The 24,194-nt window shown below is 30.0% G+C and overlaps 1 protein-coding gene across 1 annotated transcript in view; it reads left to right on the forward strand.

Moving 5' to 3' along the window:
• The window catches only part of LOC132927956 (laminin subunit alpha lam-3), a 51,670-nt gene extending 35,862 nt beyond the window's left edge, over positions 1–15,808 (forward strand). The window contains 49 exon segments of the mRNA XM_060992520.1: positions 17–241; positions 347–496; positions 596–754; positions 824–967; positions 1,084–1,350; positions 2,714–2,949; positions 3,028–3,253; positions 3,338–3,552; positions 3,624–3,811; positions 4,635–4,744; positions 4,810–4,987; positions 5,046–5,152; positions 5,225–5,405; positions 5,481–5,620; positions 5,687–5,914; positions 5,980–6,231; positions 6,334–6,510; positions 6,568–6,740; positions 6,832–6,966; positions 7,029–7,287; positions 7,341–7,537; positions 7,594–7,787; positions 7,872–8,125; positions 8,230–8,341; positions 8,652–8,796; positions 8,892–9,039; positions 9,104–9,268; positions 9,332–9,486; positions 9,560–9,698; positions 10,454–10,685; positions 10,753–10,926; positions 10,995–11,161; positions 11,221–11,388; positions 11,448–11,896; positions 11,953–12,121; positions 12,187–12,352; positions 12,448–12,689; positions 12,754–12,897; positions 12,988–13,030; positions 13,033–13,046; positions 13,106–13,373; positions 13,376–13,448; positions 13,529–13,721; positions 13,723–13,830; positions 13,897–14,028; positions 14,106–14,255; positions 14,324–14,480; positions 14,795–15,157; positions 15,326–15,808. Coding sequence (XP_060848503.1) covers positions 17–241; positions 347–496; positions 596–754; positions 824–967; positions 1,084–1,350; positions 2,714–2,949; positions 3,028–3,253; positions 3,338–3,552; positions 3,624–3,811; positions 4,635–4,744; positions 4,810–4,987; positions 5,046–5,152; positions 5,225–5,405; positions 5,481–5,620; positions 5,687–5,914; positions 5,980–6,231; positions 6,334–6,510; positions 6,568–6,740; positions 6,832–6,966; positions 7,029–7,287; positions 7,341–7,537; positions 7,594–7,787; positions 7,872–8,125; positions 8,230–8,341; positions 8,652–8,796; positions 8,892–9,039; positions 9,104–9,268; positions 9,332–9,486; positions 9,560–9,698; positions 10,454–10,685; positions 10,753–10,926; positions 10,995–11,161; positions 11,221–11,388; positions 11,448–11,896; positions 11,953–12,121; positions 12,187–12,352; positions 12,448–12,689; positions 12,754–12,897; positions 12,988–13,030; positions 13,033–13,046; positions 13,106–13,373; positions 13,376–13,448; positions 13,529–13,721; positions 13,723–13,830; positions 13,897–14,028; positions 14,106–14,255; positions 14,324–14,480; positions 14,795–15,157; positions 15,326–15,474 — 8,820 coding nt within the window. The 3' untranslated portion in view covers positions 15,475–15,808.
• The last annotated feature ends 8,386 nt before the right edge of the window (positions 15,809–24,194 follow it).

Consider the following 24,194-nt stretch of genomic DNA (forward strand, 5'->3'; position numbering starts at 1 on the left):
ATAAATAATGTATTAGGAACCAAGTTGCGATTGCCTTCATAACACTTGTGGCCCCAATTGTGATAGATGTTGTCCGATGTTCAATCAGCGTCCGTGGAAATCAGGTCCGGTGATATGTGAGAAATGTCAATGTCACGGTCACGCCACCGAATGTCAATATGATCCAATTGTTGACGAAGAGAAGTCTAGTTTGGACATCTACGGAACGTATTCAGGTGGTGGAATTTGTATTAACTGTTCAGTAAGTATATAGATTGTTTCGGGATGTTTTTTTTTCACAAATACAGTAATTTAAGGAAATTTAATTTATTTATTGCATATTAATGAAAAATCTAAACCGTTATAGAAACACACAATGGGTACGAATTGCGAAGTGTGTGAGATCGGGTGGTATCGACCAATAAACGTAGAACCTGACGATCCTGAACCGTGTTTGTCATGTGACTGTCACCCTGATGGGTCTGATGGGAACGTGTGTATTCCCGATAAAGAAACCGTAAGTGTTTACTGGTTTACTTGTTAGTTGTTATAGCTGAATGTTTTATGTTTGGATAAAATAATGCGTAATCTTCAACTACTCTTATTTTACTTAAAGGGAATCGCACTATGTAACTGTTTGAAAGGGTATGGTGGTGCCAAATGTAATGAATGTGCACCTGGTTACAACGGGTTTCCTAACTGTAAGCCATGTGCTTGTGACGAACGTGGAATTAAAACAACGCCTCTATCCTGTGAAAGTCGATGCGATTGCAAAGTATTATTATTATTAAACCCGTCTTAATTTTTAATATAAACTTTGTTTAAATGTATTATGTTAATTTAGGAACATGTAACGGGAGATAATTGTGAAAAATGTAAGACAGGTTATTTTAATTTACAATCCTCGAACCCAAGCGGCTGCGAGAAGTGTTTTTGCTCGGGCGTGTCGTCTATATGCAAGGCTGCTACAAATTTAAAAGCAACTAGGGTAATTCGATACTATGATCATTTTTCAAATCTTTTAAATTATATATTTATACAAGATGAGCTTTGAATAAAATATTTTAATGGCATATGGAGTTAACATGTAATCCTGTGTTTTAGATCAACGAAACAGAAGGATGGTTAATAACTGATTTAAAATTAACTAAAACCATATTTCCATCAACGGACTCGAGTACAGGAATTGCGTCAATAAGCAGTTTTGATATACCAGTTGACGTTGATAGCTTTTATTGGCTGTCTCCAGTTCAGTTCACTGGTAATAAGCTGTCTTCTTACGGTTCAAATTTATACTTCAGTATTTCATGGGTAATAATGCGAGGCGATTCTAGTGGCAAACAAATGCTTGATCCAGATGTAATAATTATTGTAAGTTCTACAAAATCTTTAGTCATTAAATTATATTTTCTGAATTTCTAAGGCACAAATGCTCAATATTTTTTTGATATATTTATTCAATAATAAATTTACGTCATCTGAAATTGTATAATGGTACAAGCAAGATATAAAATAGAATTACGTATATAATGATACTGGGAAGTTAGTTATGTATTCATATTATATACCGTACTAACATCATTTAAAATTTAAAAATATAAATATAATCCAAATAATTCATAGTAAACAATAAAACGAAGTATTTATAGAATATTTGTCATTGCTTAGATGTATTGGTGATATAGCATAATAATTTAGTTACCCGTAATTTTTAATAATAGAGCATTCATAGAAAAATGGCTCCAGCTGGAGGATAAAATAATCCTAGCGACCTAGTTATGGTTGAAACTCCGAGTTAAATTGTTGAAATATTCTTGGGACATTAACATTTGATCAATCCTTGAATAAATCTATTTCTAAAATTATTTTGCTAAAGAATCAAGTTTAAGAACTTTAAAATAACCACCAACCTGTAGTCATGTTGTAGATGAAGACTTTTAGGTATTACTCAAAAAAATGGTTTTAGATTCGCCAAATCCACCTTATATCGATATGTAAAGTGATTATTTCATCAAATAACACTCATTATTTTAAAAACGATAAACGTTAAAAAATATTTAAATATTTTTCTTACATAATTTGAAGTTAATAAAAAAGACATTTTTCTAAAAAAAAAATACTTTTACTATTTTTCAAGTTTTTTTTTTATTTTTTAACGACAAAATGCATTTTTAATTGCGTGTTCTTCAGCAGAATATTTTTCAAGGTACTTGGATGCATAAAAATTTGATACCTTGTAAAATGTTAGTCCACTACTTCGTTCGTCTATAAATTAAGTGCCCATTACTAAAAAACTACTCGTCCAAATTTAAATTTTTATGCATCAAAGTAATCTAAAAGATATTCTGCTTAGTAATGCGATATTAAAAATAAATGTTGTCATTAAAAAATTAAAAACTTAAAAAAGATAATGATAAAAAAATAGAAAAAAAAACTTTTTTTAGAAAAACGTTGCTTTTTAATGACTTAAAATTATGCATGAAAAATAATTTCAAAAACTTTTAGTTTACATATCCAAGAACCAAGGAGATCAAAGTATAATACAACGCACGAAGACATACAAACGAATTAAAAAATTTGAGTTTTGCCTAATAAACTCGAAAATACTTAAATTTTTACTAAAAATGTGACCGATATAGGGTTGAAAACTTAAAAACTTTTATGTTTTATATGTGTAGAATAAATTTATATTCTAAATCAGTCGGTGTTTTATGTGGAATTTGTGTATTTTTAGGCAAAGGAAAATATTCTGATCGCATACGGTGGTAAAAATTTAAGATCTTTCAACAACATTTCTGGTAATGTGAATTTGACTGAAAATGATTGGTTTTATATGACCAGGGATTTTAAAAGTCTCGAAACACCTATTGATAACACCGAAGTTTCACGTGATGAATTTTTATCGATCTTGTCTGATATTAAGCATATACTTATCAAAGCAAAGTATCACACCAATCAAGTAGAATCAAAGTGTGTATTATTATGCTCAATAATATGTATAGTGATGACTGTGCTGAAAATTGTAGTCAATCATTAAATTTATTTCAGTTTGATCAATGCGTATATGGATATAGGAGATATAAATGGAAGTGGACAAATTATTAATGGAATAGAAAGTTGTACATGTCCAATAGGATATTCAGGACTATCGTGTGAAACTTGTGACTATGGTTATGTAAAACAAATTGATCCATTTTCCACAAATATAATTTGTAAAAAATGCAACTGTCACAACCATTCACCAGAGTGTGACCAAATTTCTAGTCATTGTTCGGTAAAAATATTAATGTTATTATTATGTATATTTACATTTAACTGTTAAACTAATAATAAATGTCTATAATCTATTACGTCATAGGTATGCGAACACAACACAACTGGACCACAATGCAATGAATGTGCTATTGGTTTCTATGGAAATGCAATCGAAGGCACACCAAATGATTGCAAAAAATGCGCTTGTCCCTTGAATGAAAGTACGAACAATTTTAGTCCTACTTGCAAATCAAATAGTGTTGGAGGTTATATTTGCACTGAATGTCCCGAGGGGTACTCTGGCGATCATTGCGAAATGTATATTTAATTTGAAACGAACATTCTATTGTTCAGAAAATATTTACAATTTTTTATTTTTTCATTTATAGATGTGCTCCAACATACTTCGGAAATCCATTAGTAATTGGTTCTACTTGTAAACCTTGTGATTGTAATGAAGCCCCCTGTGATAACCTCACTGGGCAATGCATTAATTGTCTTGGAAACACCATTGGATGGAATTGTAAAGAATGTAAACCTGGTCATTTTGGAAATCCCATTATTTCTGACTGTAGACGTAAGAAATACACGCAAAATATAGTCATTATATAGTTATAGTTTAAAAAAAATGAAAGCTTAACTTTTATATTTTTTTATGATTTAAGTTTCTGTTTTAATAGGTTATTACTAGTATTAATAAATAAATACATTTTTTGATTAATCACGCTGTATACAATAATTGCAATAATTTAGTTGACACATTGGTCATACAATAGTATCGATACATTAGTATTACCCGGACCACTACTGCTAGTGTGCAATAAGAAGGAATATAAGGGGGATAAGATGTTATTTAATAACATGATCATTTTTATTTTTACCTTTTAAAGTTGTATTGTACAACTCAGATAGTTAGTAATTAAAATAATAGTTCATAAACTTGTCTATTCATTAAATAAATTAAAATTTTTCTCAGTGTTTTTATAATTCTTATATTGATTACTTTATTTTTAATTAGTTAGATATTTTACATAAGTGCAAATATTTCAATGAAAAATATTAAAATAAAAAATAGGATAAATAATAAATAAAAAGAACAGATCATGTTGGTATCTTTTGTTTGATGATAAGTCAATTCACTAAAATATAATAACTGATAAATGCAAATTGTAACAGCTGAACGCTAATTTGCTAAATTATACGTTTTCAAGACGAAATAATACATGTAGTTGTGGCGTCGTCCTCTTAAATTAACTTTTGATTGTTTTCATGGACTTTTTTCCTCATCGGTTTACACTAGTAATAACTGTATGTGTGTTATTATGTAATTATGTTTATTATATGTTTTATATGCGTATATAATACTATAAAACTTAAATAATTTTATATTTTATTTACAGCATGCGATTGTAATGCTATCGGATCGGTTATCACAGATTCGTGTAATGTAGACACTGGCCAATGTCAATGTAAAGAAAATTTCACTGGTAGAACATGTGATCGTTGTATGGTATGTAATTGATTGGTTTTTTTCATAAGTAGAAAATTAAAATTTATAACCCTAATTGTTTACAGGATGGTTTGGGTAATATTACTGCAGAATGCGTGGAATGCAACTGTAATCACATTGGTTCTATATCTGATTTGTGTGATCCTAGATCGGGATTATGTCCATGTAAAAAAGGAGTTTCTGGAGTAAATTGTGATTCATGTAGCGAAGGTTTTCATTTTTTGTCAAATCAAGGTTGCACTGGTAAGTAAGACACTGGTAATATATTGGCATTTTATTGATTGTTTTATTTTTTATGTAGAATGTCAATGTAACAAAACAGGAAGCAACAATAATATATGTGACCCTATTACTGGTCAATGTGATTGTCGATCAAACGTTATTGGAAATCAATGTGATGTTTGCAACGTAAGAACTGAATATTTTATGAAAAACTTAATTATTAAATTTGGTTGTATCTGATTATGATTTTTATGACAGGATGGTTTTTGGAATATTTCTGAAACAGGATGCCAAAAATGTAGTTGTGATAAAATAGGTGCTGTAAACGATTTATGTGATTCAGAAAGTGGACAGTGTACTTGTAAACTTGGCATAGGAGGTAAAAACTGTGATCAGTGTCTACCAAATTATTATGGATTCTCAATATTAGGTTGCTTAGGTAATTAAATTAAGACATAAATATAATAATGTTTTGACCTCTACTCAGTAAAAACATCATATTAAATTATTTCAGAATGTGAAATTTGTGAAAAACCTGGACATATATGTGATATGGATACTGGTAGATGTGTGTGTCCTCAACTAACTGAAGGACCAAATTGTAGTTTGTGTACAGCCAATGCTTTTAGATGGGAACTCAATAAAGGATGTCAAGTTGGTTTTTCATAATTTATCTAACAATACAACAAACAAGAATATAAATTAAACTATTCATTTTAGGAATGTCACTGTGATTCATTTGGGGCATTCAATGGGTTATGCAATAATGAAACCGGATCTTGTGTTTGTCGAACTGGTTATGACGGTCCTAAATGTGATAAATGTTCTTTTGGCTACTATGGGTATCCAAGATGTCGACCATGTGCCTGTAACTATGCTGGAAGCGAACCAAGCAAATGCAACGAAACTTTGTGTGGTTGTGATGAATTTGGGCAGTGTGAATGCAAGGTAATAGCCTTTAAACATATGATTTATAAAAGATAATAAAAACACATTTGTTATTATTTGTCTAGATTAATGTTTTCGGTAAACGATGTGATCAATGCAAAGATGGAACTTTTGGACTTCATCATATCAATTCGGACGGATGTATACCTTGTTTTTGTTTTGGGAGAAGCAACTCGTGCACAGCAGCAGGTTTAACATGGAATCAAATAAGATTATCACAAACGCGTACTTTATCCATAAACTATGATACAAATAATAATACTCTCTACAGAGAGGGTGATTACCCAGTTAACACTCAAGAAATATGTTATATTAATGTAAGACTTAAGTTATAGTTTTTATACCTTTTTATATTATTATTGTTAATATCAAATTAGTTGATAACTATAAAACTATAAACATGTTATTTATTTCTATAGCTAGCAAATCCAGATAGTACAGGATTAAAACCCAACAAAGATGAACGAAATCAACTTAATGTAACTAATAATCTTAGGGTTATACCTGGAACTATTAGTAATGTTGAGATTGGAGTAAAATATTTGTTTGACACACCTGTTTATTGGCAGCTTCCTAAACGTTTTTGTGGAGATAAGGTTGGTATTCATAAGCATTGATAAGAATTTGAAATATTTACCAATGTTCTTAATTAGGTACTTTCGTATGGTGGTTACATACGATTCACCATAGATGCCGAAGGCGGAAACACTCTGTTTCCTCAATCTATTCTTACTTCATACCCACTGATTCAGATTCAAGGTAATGACCACATAATTTTAGAACACTTTCCTGTAACCATCAATATGGGAACAAGTCATCAAGTGAGGTAAGTTAAAATTAATTGTAAATATTTTATTACGTAGGTATAAAAAATTAAACTACAAAATATCTAAAAAAATAAAAATCATGTTTTATAGGTTACATGAATCTTTGTGGCAAGTCAAAAACAATCCTAGCGCCAATGTTAGCCGTGAAATACTTATGATTGCACTACAAAATATAAAATATATATTTATCAGAGCTACTGATTCAGTTGATTTTACAACAGCAACGTTAGTCTATTAAATTAGTTGTATTATTGTTAGTTTTCTATATTAATGATTTACTGTTACAGTTTAAAAGATGTTACCTTAGATACTGCTACATTGTCTCAAAAAAAAACTAACCACTTAACTGCTTCTCAAATTGTTGAAGTATGTGATTGTCCACCAGAATATAATTCTTCATCTTGTCAAGACCCAAGTTTGGGATACTTTCGTTACTACAACACTTCAGTAAGTTCCACAATAATAATACAAACTGTTGGTGAAGCTCGGCAATGTGAATGTAATGGAAGATCATCTGTCTGTAATGTTGACACTGGAAATTGCAAAGTAAGTGACTTTCGTTTTTTTTATAGCAAAAAATTAAAAAATAAATTTTACAGAATTGCACGCATAACACTGGTGGTGCCCATTGCGAAGTTTGTGCGGAAGGGTATTATGGAGACCCATTTACAGATGGCTGTGAACCTTGTCCCTGTCCGTCAGTTACAAAAAATTACGCCCAATCTTGTGAAATCGATTTTGACGGAAAACTAATATGTCGTTGTAAACAAGGTTATAAAGGGAGCATGTGTGATCAGTAAGAATTAATTTTTTTCTAGCATATTATAAGTATTTTAATACGATTTATTAAAGGTGTGAATATGGATGGTTTGGATATCCACGGGAAGAAGGCGGAAAATGTGAACCATGCCAATGTAACAAATTTGGCATAGTAAGTGATGAATGCCATGAAGAGACAGGCCAATGTAACTGCATGCCAAATATAACCGGTAGAGATTGTTCGATTTGTCAAGATAAACATGTTTTGACTAGTAAAGGATGCACACGTAAGTTGATACTATGTTTTCAATAAAAATTTGAAACACCATGATTAATCTTATTTATTTTCCAAATGGTTATGATTTATTTAGCATGTGAAGATAAATGCATTGACACGTTATTAGATCATGTTTTTAAACAAATTAAAATGTTGAATGAAACAACTCTTCATCTTTCTGAAGGAATGATATCTCCACCATGGTCGCAGTTATCTTCTGTAAAAGGAAACATATCATTTTTAAATAACATAATAAACACATCGAGTCTAGAAAATCTAAAATTAATTAATGTTTCTGATGAAGTTGACCAAAATCTCAAAAAGAAATTTAAATACGCTTTTGTTAAGGTACCTCACATGTTAATTATAAAATTAATAAATTTATAGACTTTTGTTTTTGATTTTAAGTAGATAATGCATAGTCATATATCTATTATAAACATTTTTTTCAGGCCAAAAAATTATTAAAGTCATCTCAAACCAATGAAAATGAAATACAACCTCTTCACGATTTAGCTGAAAACAAATTATCTAATAGTGTTGCTTTAGAAAGAGAAGTAGATGGTATGTGAAGTTATTTAATAATCACGTAATATTATGAAATAATTGTTTTTTCTTAAATTTAATTTATATTTTATGCATACATGTTATGATTTAAAATTATTTATAATGTTTATATTGTTATCACTTATCTTCTGTGGACTTACAAATTTAAATTTAATAATTATACAATTATACAAATATTTTTTAAATAGTTCTTTAGAAAAATGAAATAGCTATTAGCATATAACCAATTTGAATACATTATACATAGATACACAGATAACATTTAAACTACTAAATTTAAATCATTATCAACTTGATTATTTTTCAGAATTAGTTAACAGTTTGCAAAGTTATAGTTTTGAAGATAGATCTCGTGTAAATATAATAAGTACTATGAGAGAAGCAAAAAATTATCTTAGCAAAATAAATAGTATTGATTTTGGGCCTTCGATCGATCCAAAGGCGATACTCAAGTATTTTAAAATATATTTTAAGCATCTATAAAACATTTAATTGACTTTAACTTTTGTTTTTAACATTTATAAAATATAATTATATATTTTATTAGAACTTGCTCAGACGCAATGCAGAATTTACAGTTAAATACAGGAAGTCAAGCTCAAACCATAAATCTTCGTCATAAATTTGAAACTTTATTAAATCAAGTGAAGGACTTTGATAGTATATTATTAAATCTTTCGGATACTTCAGAAATAGTAATTATAATCTCTTTGTAATATATTTTATTTTATTTTAACGTAATATCTCAAATATAAATAGACAGTGCAATTGAAACAAAAGAATTTTCAATCACTTAATGAACTTAATAAGATGATAGAAGATATAAATCACCTTGATTTAACCTTCAGCACAATACATGGAGATACAGAAGAATTACTGAAAGAAGCTAGAGAAAACTATTTCTCATCTTTAAATAAACTTGAGGTACTTATCTACAAAAAAGTGAAATATTTTTATCATACTGTACTTAAATTTAATTTATTTTAGGAATTGTTATTAATCAAACCAAAATTAGAAAACATCAAAAGAAATATAAATAAAGAAAAAGACTTTAATCCTAGATTTGATGACGATCAGTTTTTAGTTAATTCTGCTGAAATACATGCTAATTTTCTTTTACAAACTGCTCAAAAATACGCAGAGTAAGGTTTATTTATAGATAATAAAAAATATATTAAATGAAATACTTCATCATATACAATTTTATTTCATTAGGCTATTTAAACCAATTAGACATGATGCAAATATTGCTCTTAAAGCCAGCAATGCATACTTAAATATCGTCGATTCTCTTCAATTAGCTCGAAATGCAGCTATTAATGCTAGTATATTAGCTGATACATCATTTAAAACAGTAAGTATTAGATAATTCTGATTAATTATTATTTTATTTAAAATAAATATCATTATACTCGCACCTTTTCAAAACTCCTACATTATATTTGTAATATGTATAAATAAGTATACAGATTAAGTAAAAGATAATAATAATAAATAACAAAGTAAGCAATTCGTAAAATATAATTACTAAAAAATTTAATATATTTAAACATTTTAATTTAAATTAGTTCGTATAATTAATATTACTTAAGTACCTTTGTTATTATTTATGCTGTGTATAAAATAATATTAGATGATTTTTCACAAATACATGTATATTCTATCATTTTAATACCATTATGATTTTTTTTGTTTTACCGTTAAATAATATGTTTGTATTTCTCATTTTATCATCTTTCTTTTTAATTTACTCGCATTTATTATATTTTAAATACTTTTATAATTATAATGTAAATTGTAAATTAATAAATACTTATATTTACGACTAATTTTCTTACAAAACAATTAACATGCGATATTACATCTGACACAGAACACAAACTATTAAAATATTTATTAATAATTAATAATCATTTTATCTATTTGCATTTCTAAAAACATCAATAATATATATACCTATTTATATATATTTAGATGATATAGATAATTTTAATTATACATATAATAATACTTAAGATCTTAATTGAGTAAGACATATAATTTTTAAATTTAAAAAAAAATGTATTATTTAGTAATGTGGTAATCATATTCTTCATTTTATATTTTTAGGCATACCCAGGAGTTTATCAAGAATCGTTAATTGATAAAGCAAAAACAGCAGAAGAGTTATCCAAACTGACTTATAAAAGTACATCAGATATCAAAAATATCGTTGATTCAATTCAGTCAGATTTTGATATACAAGTGGATGAAATCGAAACCGTTAAAAATAACATGAAACAAATCGTTAAAAATGATAATATAAATTCAAAACAAATAACAGAACTTGAACAATCCGAAGGTATTTCAATTAAATATTTTCTGATTATTTTTACTAAACTTGTTTGGCTTAACTTTTTTTTTCTAAGGAATGAACATGGAACTAAACAATAGAGAAGATGTTGATCCGTTAGTAATAGCTTCAAGTAACGTTGAGACTAAAATCAAAAATATTCAAGATAACATTGACAACAAATTACGTCCTATTTTGGTTCAATTAAATGAAGAAGGAGAACCAAGTTTAACGATCGCACAAGATAAGAGTATGATATCAAAAAATAATGTTTTAAATTAAATCATTGAAATAATTGAATACTTTTATATTTCCTAGTTGATGAAACTGAAGAACATGGAAAAAAAGCGATTGACATGCTAAGTAGAATTGTAAAAACATCCGATGATTTTAGTAAGAAAGTAGCTGCTTGGAACCATTCCATGAACGCCAAACTTGATGCTCTGAGGAATAAAATTACAAAAGCTCATCAAATTGCTGATGGTGTAAGTTGATACAAATATGAATTTAATTACATTTTAAATAATTAATATTATTCTTTTAGATTCGAATATCGATATCAGGTCAAGAAAATGGTACTGACAATGCGTGTATTCGCACGTATCAGCCAAAGTTCTTGGAGCCTAGTACAAGAAATACAATTGTATTATCGTATGCTATAAGTTCAAACGAAAGAGACGCTTTGTTATTTTACCTCGCAAGTAAAACCACGGTACGTTAATTTAGCCAGTTCATCTATTTCCATGTAAAATATTGTTTGTTTTATGACAGGGTGATTTCGTGGCAATCGAAATGGTGAACCGTAAGATACGTTTCGTTTGGGATGTAGGTGGTGGGATTGGCGAGATAACACATCCAATGCATATACAGACTGCTAGTGATCTAAACAATGACCAACACTGGTATAGAATCGAAGCCGAAAGAATACACAACGTTGGTAAATTGCTAATCAGGCCACAAGTAGTGCCAAATGGATCATCCCTAGCCATGGGTTCTCCACACACAAACATGTCCACTGCAGGAATGGGACGATTGGATATAAATTCTGATGATCAGATATGGATAGGAGGGATAGATAAGGCACCTTTACCACCATACTTACACTCTAGACAACATGGATTAATAGGGTGTTTACACCAAGTTTGGCTTGATGGTCGACCAGTTGGGCTATGGAATTTCAAATCACAACCGTCAGGGACTTGCTCCGCCTGTATTGAAGGGTACATTTAATTAAATATAAATTGACGATATTTATTAACTAAAATTAATATTACAGTGCAGAAGATTTGGTCGATGATGGTTCCTATAGATTTTTTGGGGATGGCTACGCTGTATTACACTACGATACTACAACTACATACAATAAATATTTATTCAGCGTTTCTTTGAGTTTCAAAACCTTTGATGAAAGATCTTTACTGTTTCTTGTCGAAGGTTCTCAGCCGGTTAGCTGAATAGTTGTGTCTACTTTAATGCATATTTATATAATAACGATTTTTTTGTGATGTAGGATCAATTTATAGAAATACGAATACACGATGGTAAAGTTGTATTCCGAGTTAGTTACTCTGGGTATTCTCTTCTTGAAATATCTTCAACGAGCCGATACAACACGGGAAGTTGGACTAAATTAGAAGCTACTCGGTACTTTGATAGAAAAAAAAAGATAGAAAAGGGTAAATAGAATAAAATAAATAAGATCTACAAAACAAAACTAGCTATATTATAAAATTTAAGAAACTAATGGGGTTTTTAATTTATTTTATTTAAGGTGTTTTAAAAGTGGACGGAGAATCAAAAGAAGGTGTGCCATCTCCTCCGCCAAACCAAAATGACATACCAGATTTATCAGAATCAGAATATATGGTTGGTGGTGTTTCTCCTGGCTTTAAATCTATAAGTGGTTTACCTAAATCCTTTTTGGGATGTATGTCGGACATTCAAATTGCTCAGCAAGGATACAATCCAATGAGAGGAATATCATGGGGCGTCCAGCCAACTTGTTCAGATAAAGTATGACTTCGGTTAACCTTAATTAAAATCACTGTTTTAACATATAGTTACATTTATACTACAGCCATTGACTGTTGTGGGATTCTATGGAAATGGTTATTTGGAGCTTGTATCACACACACTCAAAAAGAAAGCATCATTTGGATTCATGTTCGCCACTCTACAACAAGATGTATTATTAATGTTATCTACAACTGAGTCATTAATCGTAAGTAATTATTGTTTCTATAAATATTTATGATTTTTTATAAATAATTTTTTTAACTTATTATTTTAAACATGACATTTCGTATTTCAGTCTGGAGTAACTAATACAAGTGACAATCCTGAAGAAATAAATAATATATCGACCAAGAGGTAATTTTGTTTCTTTAAGATGATATGATACTAAAATAAGACTGTTATCTTGTTTCCAGAACAAGCAAAATTACTACTCGGTCAGTTTAAGACGAGGGCAAGTAGATATTCGAATAAATGCTGGGCGTGGAGAGGTTAGACTTGCCAGTGAAGGATTTGAATTTGGCGATGGTAAATATCATTCCATCATGGTGACCAAAAATGGAAAGAAGTTAGAATTGCGCATTGACGACGTTTTGCATTCATCCTCTTCATTACCTGAAGGGTCAAACATCGTAAAGGCACCTGGTACAGCTGGAGGGCTATTTTTGGGAGGATTGCCAATAGAAATAATACCACCGGAAAAGCGGTGTCTAGTGTTCCATTGATTGGAACCATCAAAGATGCTATTTTCAATGACCAGTAAGAAAAAATACACAGATAACTAAGTTTTTAATTGTATAACAAAGTATTGTAATTGCCTGTTTTGTTTCATATTATAGACTTTTGTTTTTTGATTCGCCGATCGAATTTGAACACGCTGCTATTGGGCAAGTCGGGCCAGTGCCACAAAAAGGCAATAATATTATCAGCGAGATCGCCTCAATGACATCGGCTGAAAAATCTGTAGGGTGCGTGAAAGAAGGAAGCTTTTCACTCGAACCTGGTGCAGTGAAATTTGGAGACAATCCCCATAGGCTATGTTCATGTTACGTTTGGTAAACGCCACAACATGCAGAAAAACTTTAAAATGGACTTCAGATTTAGGAGCTTCTATCCAAACGGACTGATATTCATGTTGATTGTAAAACAATAACTATTTTATATTATAATTCATATGTTTTAGTGTACCTTATTGTTTGATTAATAGGGAACACGCGGGAAGCAAACAAATTATTTGTTGATGCATTTGTATAATGGACGTGTACAGTTAGTCCTGAAGACACGAAAAAGAGTTGAAATATCCACCCAAGCCGTATTTAACGATGGAATATGGCATAAGGTAAGGAACTGAAAATATTTTATCTTACTAATGAACTCCGTCTAAATATTTTTTTTGTATTGTGGTGTGTATAATAGATTCAATTGGTAAAAGATAATAAGACGTTAAATTTCGTGATTGATTCAATTCCACAGGAGAAATTAAATTTGACTAAAAAATTAAGTATAGGCAATACTATGTACGTAGGTGGTATTCCAGAAAAAGACATTCAGCTACCAGAATCACTGGTATGGAAATCAATTCTTAAAAAATGTATACACACAACTTCAATGTTCTTATAAATTTGTTTTTATAGAACGTCCAAGCGTTCAAAGGGTGCATGCAAGGCTTTTCAATTAATCATCAGGAAGAAGAACTGGTTAGTGAAAAAGCAATACGTCACAAAGTTGGTCAATGTTTTCCACAAGTTGAAAAAGGTTCATTTTTCCCTGGTGATGCGTTTGCCATCTACAGTAAGCCATTATAGATACAAATATATATAATATTATGTATACTCGTATATTGCTTTTAAAAACACCGCTAAAAATTAAAATACCTAGTTGTATAATTACACTATATTATGCCTAAGACATCTACTGTACATGTTTATGTAAAAATGAGTCCAGCCCATAAAATAAATAAATTGATATATTATACTCTAAGTGTTGTATAGTTAATAATAAATATGATTTAAGAAAACAATAAAACTTATGCACATATAATATTAGTTGTAAAATATATATAAATTTGAGTTTCAATTGTCAAACTTTATTAAAAACAATTACAGAAAACAAATTTTATGTCGGCGCATTGTTGGAGTTGTCGTTAGAGCTAAGGACGACGCAGTCTACCGCAGTACTTTTGTCCGTGTCCGAGCCGGAAGGCTATCCAGCACTGTCATTGGAACTAAATCAAGGTAAAGTAATTATATCTGGCGATATGGGTGACCGCAGACCATTCCGCGTCGAACAGAGTTTCCAGTCAGAGTACGCAATTTGTGACAACAAATGGCATCAGATTCAAGCATTCTACATTGAGGACAAACTTACACTAAAAGTTGATCAATTTGAGCAAAAGTATTGGCTTCTTGACAACGGACACATAACTGGAGCGCGAACGCATAGTCCTCTTTACATCGGTGGATTACCAGGTAAATAATTGTTTCATTTTTCCTATCTAATGACTAATGATATAGCGTTATCTCAATTTAAATAATCTCCGTAAATAATTCATTTAAACATAAATTCATTGTATGATTTATAATTTATAAATATTGTAAACTGTCCGAGTATACTCAACGTATTGACCTGCTTTACAGACGCTGCATCAAGTGGTACCTTAGGAACCAGAGAAAACTTCAAAGGCTGCATACGTAACCTCGTTATTGGTGGCGAACGTACCGACTGGACAGACATGGCGGGTCTGCACAACATACTGTTGGGTTCTTGTCCACTGATCGTCCACTAACATTACACATACCTAATATTACCTATTTACTTATTTTATTTGGTTTTTCGTTATTAACGTATGTGGTCCACGAATGTACCTAAATGCGATATTTAAAGAATGTTTATAATTACGAGGAAAAACTATGTATCCTATTTTGTACATTGTATATATTATAATTTTCCGAGACTGCGCTCCTCCGTACTTTTTTTTGGCACGGCGGATTTGACTTACAATTATTTTTTCTATTGTAAATACTCATACCTACCATATTTCAAATCAAAAGTAAAATTAATTTTTATGAGTATAATTTATAGGTGTAACCTATATAAATTTAGATATATTTATTTATATATATATTTTTATTTTCATATGTATTTCATTATCGATTAATTCCTTTGATTTCTAATGTTTAATATTTTTTTTTTTTTTATCATTTCCGCGATCCATATGATGCATTTAGAAAATCTGTTTATATTTTAATGCAAAATATTTTTATACTTAATATTAAAAAATATAAGAAAAAACAAATATGTCTTATGATCTTATGGTTATTACCCTAATAATGTAGTATAAAAATTCTACTAAGGCAAATTAGGCACAATTATACTTGCAAGAGATTAATTTTAAATCATTGAAAAATCCATTATTCTTTTATCATTTTAGTTTAAAAAATAAATAGACAGAAAATCATAAACAGGTTCACATAAAAATAATATAAACCTGTTTGAAAGTATTGATGATGTGTATGTAAATTTGTATTGTTTAAAATACTAAATTAATAATAAATAATTGATACTAATGATAATTAACATATACTGTTTTAAAAAAAATAAATATATCTTACTAAATATACAGCACAAATTTAACATTGTGATGGATCTAATTCTAGAAAAGTACAAAACATAGCAATAATTGATAAAATCACCATAAGATGTGATATTGTCTCTTGCAGTAGAAAATATTTAAACTTTGTGATAAAAAAAATATATGATATCCAAAATAGATTCTGTTAAAATATGTTAAATATTTAAATATTTAGTATATTGTGTCGCACATATGCAATATGCAATAATTGAACTACCAAAAATATTATTAAATACTTTATTAAACAACGGCATCCAATGTTAACCAAGTCGCACGATCACCACACTGACCCCTGTTTAGTCATCTTATTACCTATCCTTAAATATTAATTTATGTTATATTGTTTATTTTATGATTAACCTAGTTGTCTTACTGACTATGCATAAAATTAAACTAATTTTAATATTATTGCTATCTTACCCTTGTTACAATAATGTTTATTTCTACGTCGTAGTATCCTTATTGCGTGCTATGTTATTATAATATATCAGTGATCGATATCCTAATACTTAAGCCTACGTCGCAGCATTCTTATTATGTATTATGTTATTGGTATAAGACATCAGAGCACGTAGCAAACCCTATGAAAGATTTAATGTTTGTTTTTGTTTTAGTATTATTATTATTTTAATGTGTAGTATTCTACTTCAGTTTCTCTGTGTTGATTATTGAATAATTGATGCCATCCCTCATTTTTATATCATGGATAGTGCAGCTACATAACTCTATTTAAGTTCTGTTGTATGTTGTTTACTTTTTATGTAAGTGTTCTGTAATTGTTATTTTTCTATTACAATTTTGTTAGCCAGTGGTCAGCTGTAAGAGGTCGAAGTCGAATATTCTGTCGGGATGATAGTATGATACCTCCGTCTCTCGCCATGGTTATCCGTGCACTGGAGGAAGATGACACAATTTAAATTGTCTGTACATGAAGTATACATATAATCCTAAACTTAATTATTATTATTATTATTATTTACTTATTTACGGAATAAAGCCCAATATGATTTGCAGAAGTATTATAAATAGTATAACTAAGTTGGTGTAAAACATATCCAACTTTACAATTGTTGTTAAAAAAAAAAAAAAAAAAAAAAAAAAAAAAAATAATAGTTATACAAACAGTATAATTAATAAAATACAAATACAAAAGTAATGTAGATAATATGTATGAAATGTATTAACACTATATGTGTACTTTTGTGTTACAACTTACAATGATTATAAATGTGTTTATTACAGTCTTGTTCCTATCACTATAATTATTATTATAGCTTACATATTTCATGACATTCACAAATGTTGGTATGAATATACCTATAATATATTATATTATATTATAAATATATTTATATATTTGCAATATTGACAAAAGGATCTGGTTAATTATACATGTCTGGTACATTTTTTTTTTTTTTTTAATGTCGATTATATTAAAGTATAATTTAACATTTTACACGTTTAATGTATATATATATTATATATATTTTACTATTATGGTTAGGTTACAATTAAAAATAAATAATTATGTATACATCACATAATATATGTGTGTGTGATGTATATTTTATTAATAATATTAATGGTTTTTTTTATTATTATTATTATTATTCATTGCTGGGTGGAATAGGTGGTGGCAAGGTCATAAATTCGGATTTAATTATTACTGGGTATATTTTATAAATATAAATGTCACTCAAGAACTCGTCTACCAGCGGTTTGTTCATTCTTTTGAAGATAATCTCGTTTAAATACTTATCTATGTTTGGAATTAGCTTAGTGATATGAAAGTTAGATATTTCTTTGATCCGATCTTTATTTAGTATTTCAGACATTTTAGTAATGTTTATATTATCTTTGGTTTCTTCTAGTTAGTCTTTAATGACTTAATTTTCGTCCAAGATACTGATAATATTCTATTAATTTTTAATTTATTTAGATTATTAGATTCACATGTGTACATTTTTGGAATTAAAATATTTTCGTCTTTTAATAGATTGTAATTTCATGGTAACGAGATTTTAATTAACCCTGGATAGCTATAATTTATGTTAAGTTATTAGTTATTCTATTATTGTTGTATTTAATTTTTCAATTTTTATTTTTAGCGTTGGTTGTGGGTTTGTTATTACACAGGTATGTATTCTCATTTGTTTAATTATTATTGAATCATCATTTTGTTGTTTAACGCATTGAAAATAACAGTATTGATTAATTACATCTGTTGTAATGTTGTATATATAACGGAATATACGAGGCGGGAGTCAACAAATACCGATTCGACAAAAATTAATTATTAAATTGTCATCGGCGATGACGGAAACGGAGCGATCGGGCAGTCGTGGTGTGTTACGGCTGATAACTGTTTTATTAATTTTTCTAATATCTTTAAATTATTTCGTTGTGTTATTATATGTTTATTTTATTTCAATTAATATAACTTTGTTTTTTTTCTCATATCGAGGTACGCACCCAAGCGTTTGTGGCGAGGAAACACTTTAGTAGAAAATAGCAAGACACTATAATACCTTATTTCTCTTCCAGTACTCGTTATCGTGGTCAGTTGAGAAATAGTACGATTTTGTCCAGGTTAAAGAGATCTCACTCTCAAACATCCAGTGCTCGTTATCGTGGTCAGTTGAGAAATAGTACGATTTTGTCCAGGTTAAAGAGATCTCACTCTCAAACACCCAGTACTCGTTATCGTGGTCAGTTGTTTGAGAGTAAAGCAACCTTAGAGTTGTAACGTATAAACCCTGCGAGGTCTTATTAAATTGTCCTTTGCGTAGTACTCGTTATCGTGGTCACCAAATGATTGTTGAGTAAGCGCTCACCGCAGGTGTCGATACTACTTGTTTGACGGTTTGGGAATCGGATACCGAGATACCTATTTTATACGTAAACCATCGCGTGACGTATACGACACATCTAATGGTAGATTTTTGAATATCGCTTTTACACATTTTGAGGAGAAGGTGATATGGGATAAAAATTTGGTACGTAACATAAATTAGTAATGGGTGGATCACAATGTTGTAATCCAATCCCTGAAATTATCCTATATGTTTGTCACGTATAGAGTTAGTTGCTATGTATGTTTATTCTGAATATATAAGCCAGACGGAGTCGTGCAATTTTAAGTGTATTGATATGTATTGATACAATTTCCATTTAGCAAATCTTTCTTGTATGGGTATTTTTATTTTTATTATGGTTTTTGTTTTCGAAAATTGGCACTTAGCTATGGGTAAATTTTAATGGGCGAAAAGATTTTCCAACGGTATGGACCATCTTTTTTATTGTGTTTTCTAATTTTATGATGTTATTACTCATTATATAATGTTTTGTGTATAATTCTAGGAGGTATTTTATGTAACTTACAGTGTAAGTGAGTATTAGTATCTCTTTCCTAATTTGTAAATTTTAATATAATTTTCATGATGTTGTATATTATCTCTTGAATACCTTAAATTGTGTTTTCGTGATTTGTTTTTTCAATTAAAATATTGGATTTTCGCTCATTTGTAAATTTAATGAAGTTATCTTTTAATAGTTGTATATTATTATTTGCTTTTTTGTGAATTTATTTAATTCGGTTGTAATATTAATTAATTCTTTATGATCTGACACGAAAACATCTTTAAATTTATTAGTTTGTTGATTTAACGTTTGTATAAATATTTTTCAATTATTTTTCGGTTGCTATGTTGCAACAAAAATTATAAAGGTTCTTGAATAATTAAATGCCTCTTTTTGATCTATTATTTTTAAGGTTGAGATTTATCACCTCTAATATATCTTTGTCGTTGTCCTCTATATTTTTATTTATGGTAGTTAAGTTTTCAAGCGTTTCATTCATAATACTACAATAATTGGTGTTTTTGTTTCAACAATATCTTTCTACCCCCCACCCCCACCAGCTATAATTTATGTTATTTGAATTGTTATCTTGGATTTCTTGCGTGTATACCAGAGCCACCATACGCCACCATACTCTTGTCGTATAAGATGGCTTCTTGAATTTGTAACAGCACAGAAAGAATCACTACAAAAAAGGCTCTTAACAGAGCCAACAACTATTATTTACGACAGCCAATCACAGCACAGGACGAGTAGAACCAATCACAGGACAGAACGAGAGTAAAAACACCAAAAGTTGGACTTAGAAAGGAATTACAAGTACTTCCTTACATCATAGAAATATCAAAACTACATCAACGGATAGGGAAAGTCAAGACGAAGACAACAATACCTTCCCCATAGTTGTAACACAAAAAACTTCGGAGATATTATCAATCACATCACGAAAGAAGACACAACATGCAACCGGGGAATGGATGTGTTTACTAGTCGGTACGGATAGTAGTACTTAGACTAGTAAGATTCAGCACAAGGTAACACACATCTTCATTTCTTCTTCAACCTTCAAACAAGCAACAACGAAGACTGAAGACCCGAAGAAACCACAAATGCTCCAGCCAGCGATCAACGACCGGTACGATCCCGTGTGCAACTCTCATAGAGCATCGCCACAAAACGATCGTACGGTCCAACGACGACGCTGATTCCGACTCCGGTCCACGGCGACAAGTGCCCCGACCAGCGAACAACGACCGGTACGATCACGTGTGCAACTCTCATAGAGCATCGCCACAAAACGATCGTACGGTCCAACGACGACGCTGATTCCGACTCCGGTCCACGGCGACAAGTGCCCCGACCAGCGAACAACGACCGGTACGATCCCGTGTGCAACTCTCATAGAGCATCGCCACAAAACGATCGCACGGTCCAACGACAACGCTGACACCGACTCCTATCCACGACGTTCAAGTGCTCCGACCAGCGAAAGACGACCGATATATGATCCCGTGTATTGCCGGTTGCCTAATATATCTATTCCACGGAATTATCTAGGTGGTAACCTCTCGTTATATTCGACGTCGGAGAATGGCTTAGACCGGAACTCCGACGCGGATACTCGATGCGCCACCGAGAGATTCGAGCGGCATAGATATTTGGCCCGGTGGAGCGAACAGCAGCGAAGAGCTTGCGAGATACGGACAGTGGCGACTAACCAGATGCTAGGACTTATCATTTGGATATACAACCAGAAGACTTTCAAGGTGGAAAATAAAAAGTCCTTTTCAGGACAACCTTGACAAAATAAGTCCCCCCAAGCGCGCCTGCCTAGGCCTCGCTCATCCGAACAGCGATTGTGATTAGACGCAATCAAAAATTAAATTATAAAAAAAATTATATTATAGATAATAAAGCATTTAATGAATAATCATATAAATAAATAGTAATGCTAATACTGAATAATAATCTAGCCTAACCTAACAATTAATTATCATTAATTTATATCTAAATAAACATACAATAAATTTTTACATTGTGATAGATCCAATAGAAAATATATTTAAAAAAAACAAAGACATAACTGTTAAAACTACCAAAAGATGTGATATTATCTCATGCAGGATAAATATACACTATATTGATTGAAGTCGATTAATGAATGCTAAAAGAAATTATAATAAGACCGATTAAGGTTAAATAATAATTAATTCTGTTTATGTTAATTCCTTTTAGTATAAATTTATAACAATTGCATCATTTGTAGGGTGCAAGGGTGTACAAATGCATCCCATGAACAAAATTATTATTATTTGTTTTAAACTATAATTTCAATAAAATGATCAACATTTACACAAATAATTTGTTGAAAAAAATTCATGGGATGACGATACCATGCGAGTGACTGGTATTCCTATATATAACTATTGATATTAGATTGAATGGATTTTCAATATTGGTTTTACATCCCATGAAAAAATGTGAAATTATGCCCCTGATTTATAACGAATCAAACTGTATTCTAAAAGCGTGAAAAATAAAAATCAGACTGGTTATAAAAAGTTAATTAAAAATGAATTGATAATAAAATGGTAATTACCGCAGCTGAAACCTATCGTACTAATCATACAATAAAAATATTACATTATGAGGAATATCATTCTAGAAAAATACAATAGGTAACTATAATTGCTAAATACACTTGAAGATATGAAGTATAGACTAGCAGTAAAAATGTATCCAATGTCGATTGTGGTCTGTTAATGAATGCTAAATAGAATATAATAAGACGCATTAAGGTTAAAACAAACTAATACGTCCTATTATAATTCCACTTGGCAGACATATATAGCAAATCAAACAGTATTTTAAAGACATGAATAATAATAATCAGGGTGGTTACTAAAAAGTAGTTTTAAAATGTATTGATTATAAAATAGAATTTACAGCAGCTGAATCCCATCGTCATTTAATATTGTGAGTTTTCCATTTTATATAAAATAAACCACAGCAAAGTCTGAATTATAAGACGATCTTTATCAACAACACATATAATTAGATTATCGCTTTTTTCGTACTACATTTTATCATCTGAAACAGAAAAAAGTTAACAGAATTAATACAATAGCAAAACCACACGAAATATGTATAGCCTAAAAACATTGAATTTAATTCAATTAAATTTAAACGTATTTAATCCAATAATCCGCAACTTGATGAACCCCTTCCGGAAGAAGCCACTTATCTGAGCGGGCCTTGTCCAATTATCTGTTCCATCCACAAATTTGTAAAAAACAGCGAACTCCCTTCGTATTATATAAATATAAGCGGGAAAATATTTCCCCTCCCCGAATATTGTAACACATAAATATTATATAAATAGAAATAAAGGATCAATTATTATATATAACACAGTTGCATTCATATTAATGGTGAACGGCTATAGTACTTTATAGTAAGTACCGTTTCAAATTTCTTCGAAAAAGGCTCCGAGTAACACCGTTATAGCTATATCTTCCTCAGCACGTGTGTCTGTGATAGACATGAGAACTATGTTATATTTGATTATCATTTAGAACAGATTATTCATTATTAACTGGTTTAATATTATAATTTACTTCTTATAAAAATATAATTTTTATTTTAGTTTTTCATGGAAAAATTTTATTCGCTGTACACGTTTAACCTTCTTTTTATTTAGGATTAATTCTACGTTATAATTTACCTCCATTCATTTTTCAACAATAGTAAATGGACCTCTATACTTTTTAGCTAATTTTTTGATTTTGTTTGGTTCTTGAAAATCGAATTTTATTAAAACCTTCTGTCCTGGTTGGAAATTGATGTTTTTGTGTTTTTGATCGTATAATTTTTTTTAATTGATTATTCTTTTTTTTATTATTTCTGGTATAGTTTCTCTAATTTTTTGTAATTGTTTTAGGGATTTTGTACGATTAAATGCTTCATTTTCTCCAGACATTAATTTGTTGTCTAATTGTTGGTTAGCTACCGTGCCATGTAATAAATAGAACGGGCTGACTTTTAGTTTGGAGCTAGGACAAGTATTATATGCAAAAACTAACATTTTATATATAGTATAGGGACAAATCTTTTTGATTCTCATTTACGTAGTGCGCTAAGCTATTACAAATAATTGTATTCATTAGTTCTGCCATACCGTTTGTTTGCGGGTGATAAGCACTTGAGAATATTTGTTCAATTCCTAGTTTTTTGCATGCATACTCTACTTCCTTGTTTTTAAAGTGAGTGCTTCTATCACTACAAAAATAATTAATAATAATAAATTGTAATAATCTCCGTAGGATGTTATTAGATCCATATGGAAGTTTATTGTGGCTGATCCGTTAGCATTCGTCACTGCTTTCGCAAAGGCCATTTTTGTTGCGTTGCAAGTTGCTACTATAAGATATTTTTTTCCGTTAGATGTCGGTAACGGACCTAAATAATCAAAAGTTAATCGTAACGGTTTTCCCGAGATTAGAGGTATTGGTTGT

This window comes from Rhopalosiphum padi, chromosome 3 (genome assembly GCF_020882245.1).
Source record: "Rhopalosiphum padi isolate XX-2018 chromosome 3, ASM2088224v1, whole genome shotgun sequence".
Taxonomy (NCBI): domain Eukaryota; kingdom Metazoa; phylum Arthropoda; class Insecta; order Hemiptera; family Aphididae; genus Rhopalosiphum; species Rhopalosiphum padi.